Source organism: Etheostoma cragini, chromosome 20 (assembly GCF_013103735.1).
Source record: "Etheostoma cragini isolate CJK2018 chromosome 20, CSU_Ecrag_1.0, whole genome shotgun sequence".
Taxonomy (NCBI): domain Eukaryota; kingdom Metazoa; phylum Chordata; class Actinopteri; order Perciformes; family Percidae; genus Etheostoma; species Etheostoma cragini.
This window is the reverse complement of record NC_048426.1, coordinates 23,954,485-23,961,407: the sequence shown is the minus strand read 5'-3', so window position 1 is coordinate 23,961,407 and position 6,923 is coordinate 23,954,485. Positions and strand designations below refer to the sequence as shown.

The following is a 6,923-nucleotide window of genomic DNA, read 5'->3' as shown; positions in this document are numbered from 1 at the left end:
TGGGACAGGTCTGCTACTACACTATGACCCCCCAGACCTCTCAGGTCATCTGGGACAGGTCTGCTACTACACTATGACACTAATATTTTATTCTTGTGTTTTATGTGTCTTAATGTTTCTATTTTGACTTCCTGTGTTTTATCTGTTTTCATTTTTTAACTGATTTTGTCTAAAGCACTTTTAATTGCACTGTTGCGGAAATGTGCTCTACAGATAAAGCTGCCTTGCCTTTTATTGGGGTTATGGTTCCCGTCTCGCCTTGTGTTTGTTCTTGGTCTTCTCCCCAAGTCCTGTGTGGTTGTCTCTGTCTCGTGACTCCCCGGTAAGTGTCTGTTTGTTCTACTTCCTGTTTTATTTTGATAGCGTGGTTTCCTGTCTTGTCTAGTCTTGTCTTGCTTTACGTTGTGCTTGTCTGATTGTCCCGCCCCGCCCTAATGTGATCCACCTGACGTCTCACCTGTTCCCCATCACCTGGTTACCTCTTGTATTTAACCTGTTCAGACTATTGTTCCCGGCAACGGGGTGTTTGAGAAAATGTTTTTCTTTATTCATAAATTGCAACCCTTAAAGCATAAGGTGACTCACAGTGGTTATAATCATGTTATGAAGTAAAGAAACCCAGAAAGATTTGAGTCTAAATCAAGTGTGTTTTCCTACCTACCGACTCCTCGTGTCTTTAATCACGGCGGTAAACAATCGCCAAAAACTTTGTTTTCCTACATCGCCAACACTCCAAGGTATTAGAATATCCAAGCCTTGTAATCCAAAATGAGCTGGTCCCCTCACACTCTCGGAGTGTCTGGCCAAGTTTCGACGTAGAGAAATCTAGATAGTTCATAGTTTTTGTGTTTTGATCGCTTGTATAGTCTTATGGGAGCCAACGATGTGGCAGGATTATGAGGACAGACACGTGGGAAAGATTGACAGTTTTAACTTCCAGTTAGAAGAAGAGGTTATGAAACCGGCCTCCCTGTGTAGCCAATAAGAAGACGAGTTGATTGATACCAAACATGGCCAGAAGAAACTAACCCTGTGATGTCTCCAGCTTTGTCAAAGCAAAAATATGGCCTTCTTATGGCATTTACCATTTCATCAAATTATAATAACTTATTCCTATAAATCTATGTATGTAGTTATTTCAAGTATGTGTGTGAGTGATGTGGATGTGTTTTTGTATTTCAGAAGTGTTGTATTTAGCACTTTTTTTGCTTTTTTAGAAATAAGAAATAAGGAAAACGCACAGACACATCTGTAGAAATAAATTCATATAAAATCCATTTTATAAGTCATTGTTTTCTGGATTTCTTTCTGTTTTAAGTTGAGACATGTGGCTAGGGTACTGTTTTAGTATATAACCCATGTAATATGCTTACAGTGGTGTTTTTTTGTTTGGGAACTGCATCACTCTGTTTGGGGGTAAAAATGTTGGCGAAAAAAACATGTCTTTTCAAGTGTTTGTAAAGAGGTAACCCCGGTGTTCCCTTGGTCTCGTGTCAGATTGTTCTAGTTCATTCGCCTGTCTGTGCGCCACAGACTTTATCTTCATTATCTGTTTAGTACCTTTTGGATTTTTGGTTTTTTTCCATTGAGGCTTACCTTGTGTTTTGGACAATAAAGCCCTTGTGTGCCTGCATCTGCCTGCCTCCTCCTCCTCTGCGTTTGGGTCCTACTACACTATAATCATTTTTCATTGTAATATTTGTTAATGAAAGTGAGATTAGTGATCCAAAAATTATCATTCCCTCAAATATCGTCAATCAAATCAAATCGCAATAATCCCAGTGAGATATTTCCCATCAACTGGTGCAGCCGTACCACATATCAAGAGGAAATCCGCCCTGTCAGGACTCATGTGATGCGTTTGTGTCGGCCGGCCAATCAGCGTCCGGGGTTCGTACCCACTATAGCGTTATCGTTTCTGCAGACTGGCTTAAGGAGTGTTGTCAGGACAGCTTCCTATTGGTCAACGCCGCTGGTGTGACCTTTAATCTGGCCGTTTCTTACCTAAAGAAACAGTAACTGTGTTGTTTTTAAAGTGAGAGAGAGAGAATGTGTATGTAAAAGCACTTTTATTTACTTTATTCAAATCTAAGAAGTGTTGCCAAAACTGCAATTTATGCTCAATTCAAACAGTGTGTGTGTGTGTGTGTGTGTGTGTGCGTGCGTGCGTGAGAGAGAGAGAGAGAATGTGGACACACTCCATCCTTCCTGTTACTGAGACGACACACTGACACCACCAACAAAGTCTGCAGAACACAAAATACTACAGACTCAAAGTGAGCATTATTTGTCATTTGCATACTCACAACTTTGTGTGTGTGTGTGTGTGTGTGTGTGTGTGTGTGTGCTCTGCGTGTGAGTGATAACCACGGAGGGAGGCTCCTCAAAGCCAGGGATGAAGCGGCGACAGGCGGCGTGACCAAAGACGGCGCTCGCCGAGCCGAGCCTGGCCACGGCAGATTACCGCCGTTAACACTCCAGCTGTGTGTGTGTGTGTGTGTGTGTCTGTGTGTTGTTGTTGTTGTTGTTGTTGTTGTTGTTGTGTCTCCGTCTTGTTTCGTTTCTCTTCTGTTGGTGAATCTTTGTCGATGTAACAGAGAGTAATCATCTGGATCTTTTGTGTCTTCTGGTTTACGGTATTCTACTATTACTACTACTGCTACTACTACTACTGCTACTACTACTACTGCTGCTGCTACTACTGCTACCGCTGCTGCTACTATTGTTACTGCTGCTGCTACTGCTACTGCTACTGCTACTACTACTACTACTGCTACTGCTGCTACTACTACTGCTGCTACTGGTGCAACTACTGCTACTGCTGCTACTACTGCTACTACTACTGCTACTGATACTACTACTGCTACTACTGCTACTACTACTGCTACTACTACTACTACTACTGCTGCTACTACTACTGCTGCTACTGGTGCAACTACTGCTACTGCTGCTACTACTACTACTACTACTGCTGCCACTACTACTACTGCTGCTGCTGCTGCTGCTGCTACTACTACTACTGCTGCTACTACTACTACTACTACTACTATTACTACTAATACTACCACTACTACTGCTACCACTACTGCTACTACTACTACTACTAGGGATAAGAGTTTCTGCAGGTTTTAGCAAAGTCAAATTCAAGAATTTTTAAACCTTTAGTAATTAAATTAGAGACATTTGTCATAACATCAACTAAGCCCTAAATTCACTTTTAAGCCCATTATCGCTAAACTTGCACTTCCCCAAAGCATAAAGAATAAAATCAGATTAACGTCTTTGGTACAATCCGACAGAGACTCGCACCAATAACACGGAAGCTGATTGGCTGCACTGTAAGTTGCATGTTGGTCTCATTAGTTGTCATAATACAGCACCAAGGAATGCAAAAATTACTTAAATGAGAAGTAGAGATAGTACTGCATGGGGTGAGGAAAATTAAGACTTGTTAAATTCATGTATAAATATATGTATAGGAACAAAACTGAACTGAACTATGGAAACTACGGCCAATGTGTGTCCTACAGAGCCATTTTGTTGGCTATCAAGTCATCACCTGCCGTTAGCATCCCATTGACTTCCATTCATTTTGACGTCACTTTGGTAGCGAATACCTTTCACATCTGACGCGTTTAAAGACTCTCTTTGTCCGTTGTTAATTTCTAAAGAAAAACAACAACGTATAAAAGGCTCTGTTACCATGTAGCTCACGTCATGGCTCCGTAGAAGACGTTTGTATAAAAGTAGGCTAACGATTGTGTTGTAATCACGCGACTTACTGTCACACATGTTGGACCCTGTATGTTTTGATGGTATTCTCTTGTGAAACCAAGAGATAGGCCACAGAGGAGCGGCTTGTAGGGAACGTTATACTCCCGTCACCCAGAAGTCTCCAAAATGGAGAATGCACCTTCAAACACGAGGAGAAACACGGCAGACAGGCGGAGTTTCCCCCCTTTGGCAAGGCTAAGACTTCCCATTGGCTACTGGTCTTTGAACGCACCATCCCGCAAACAGGCGGCGGGGACGACAGATAAAAGGCTCTTAACTGACAATTCATTATTGCAAGAAAGCGCCGTACAAAAATCAACTAGTACCATTCGCTGGTGTAGTGAGACGTCAGAGGAATACTCCCATACATCTGCAGAAAGGGTAAATCAGCCGTGTTTCACGGAAAAAGACGGCAACACGCCATGTTGTTCCCTGGAAGGTCGACGACTGCACCGTGTCCTCGCTCCACTGCCCTGGACGCGATGTTAATAATCCTGCTGGACAAACTACCAGACTGTACACAAAGTAAGAGGCTTTGCGTAGTATCTGGGCAGACTTTGATGTGTTTTTGATATTAATGACTGCTAATGCTGAGAATTGTGTTATGACATTAATGTGATTATTGATTAAGACTTGTGCTACTGCTGCATGCGTGATTTATTAACCTGATGGAGGACGCTGGGTCCCCTTCATTGCTGTGAATGGATCCAGAACCTGTTGAAGTTGTGTTCAAACTGCGTTGGTTGCTGTAGAATCATATAAAGTTTAAGTGTTTCATCCCTATGTAATTATACATGTTTTAATGCATTAAGATGTATGCTGCAGTTGGGTTGAAAAGTAAGGATCTAATTGAGTGATTCAGGGGTGTGGGCGCCATGTCAGGCTGTGTAATTACCACCGTTTGTCCCAAGAAAGGTAGCCCAAGACAACCTTTTTGTGTCCTCACATACGCCCTCTCTCCTTCCTGTCTCTGTCATATGGTTTAAACAACAAGCTATGCCGCCCCCGGAGTAGAAGGAATATCGGAGGGAGGGAGACGAGATTTCGGGGCGAAAAATAGATGTAAAACTCTCAGGTGGAGCAACTATTACTAGCCCGCTGCAGCGTAATTCTTTGTGGTTTGTTTAATCATTTTTGTTTAATAAATCTTTGTGTTATTATTCCATTGGACCCAAGCCTTCTTCTTCAGAGAGTCAACGAACACGTTAATTAAATTAAACTTAACATTCATTTTCACTTCACTCACGCACACACAGACCCACCGCCACGTGCCTGCTGCACGTCTGTTTTTGCTTTGTTGTAGTTTGTAAAAAGGTACATGGGTGTTGGTGATTGGAGGATTATTGATTATCCGGTCCATGGTTCTGTCCTCCCAGTCCCGTGTTTACCTGTTGTTCCCGGCCAGCTGACTGCAGTGCCTCCTGCTGGCGGATGGCGGGTAACGCAGCCGGCTCAGTTTGACCGCCATCTGCTCCGCCAGGGCGGCTCGCTGGGCTTCACCCCCACCGGGGATCAGCTTAGTCTGGAAGACACAGAGCAGGGACACATGGGCATAAATCACACGACAAGCTGGGGACATCCAGGACCTGGAGAAGGAAAAATGAGGTGTCCTCCTCAGACAGGAAGTGTCCCCCGACACAGAAACTGGGACAGTTTTAACAATGTTGACGTCCAGCACAAGACATCTCATCCTACTGTAAACCCTTTAGATCTTTAACCCTCGTGTTGTCTTCTCGTCAAAATGAAAATCAACACTTTTGTTGACAATTTTTATCGATGTTTTTAACTTTTTCTTACGTTTATCCCTTTTTGCCACTTTGAATTTTTCAACGTTACGTAACACTAACTTATTAACTTTAGTTATACAGTTATTTCTTGAATTTATCGTCAATAAACCTCATTTATAGGAAATTCTACCTAATGTTTGAGTTAGAAAAGCAGAAATTAGGAATTATTGAGACTAAAATTAAAGGAATGGATGTTGATGATAATCACAGACTGGAATATGTCAACTTTCACTCAATACTATTTCAAAAACACTTCCATTTGTTTTACAATGCTATAAAATTGAATAAGACGCCCCAAAATTAATGAAAGTAGAGATTTGTACTTGGCAAAGAGCGTTGGGTGGAATCAATCATGTTATTTTGGGGAATTAAACCTGTGTTTTTGTTGTGCACCAACAAAAGACATAACTTGATCATGTGCACCGACAATGTAATAATGTATATTTCCTAACTAGATGGTGCAAACTGCCTACAGAGGATATTAAAGTCAATGTCCTTTCATCTAGTTGTCCTGCCCGTCACATGTCACTCATGTCCTAACACCAGGTGAGCAGAATCAAGGTAAACCTATCTGTGATGTGGTGTTTCCTGCGCTGCTTGTCCTACTTGTCCCGTTCTGTGATTGGCTATTTATTGCAGATGATTGAGATTCAGCTGTTCCATGTTTTGACGGATGTGCCCTTTAAAGCCCCACAAGTGGCCAACAAGCCACTAGAAACACACTCCACGCTTATCCTGCACTCTCATCTCAGCTGACACACACACACACACACACACACACACACACACACACACACACACACACACACACAAACACACACTTACTCTCCGTGTGTGCATGCATATGCATATCAATGTATACACACACTCAGATGTGTCACACACACACAAATTACCCGTAAAACCACACTCACATATTTAGCATGAATCGCTTTTTCTCTGGCACAAATTACCCTCGTATACACACACACACACAGACACACAGACACACACACACACAACTATCTTGCCTTCACAAATGTTCCAATAAAGCCCCCCACACACACGCAAATCAACCATAAATTGCTGTACTCACAAACAAAACATACACACACTTTTTCCCACATCGAGTATGAATCACTGCTCTTTCTCACAAACTACACCCCCCCCCCCCCCCCCCCCCCCCCCCCCCCACACACACACACACACACACACACACACACCCCGTATCCAGACAATCATATAGAGGCACTCAGCGCGCCGCTCAGATGTAATTGCATACAAACTATATGGAGATGAGGCTTCAATTGAACCAATGAAGGCATAGTGAGTGTGTACAAACAACACACACACACACACACACACACACACACACACACACTT

At 42.7% G+C, this 6,923-nt stretch overlaps 1 protein-coding gene across 1 annotated transcript in view; it reads right to left on the bottom strand.

Moving 5' to 3' along the window:
• The window catches only part of akap6 (A kinase (PRKA) anchor protein 6), a 158,542-nt gene that overhangs the window by 64,691 nt on the left and 86,928 nt on the right, over positions 1-6,923 (bottom strand). Inside the window, exon 13 of the mRNA XM_034859174.1 lies at positions 5,163-5,296. Coding sequence (XP_034715065.1) covers positions 5,163-5,296 — 134 coding nt within the window. The remainder of the gene's footprint in view (positions 1-5,162; positions 5,297-6,923) is intronic.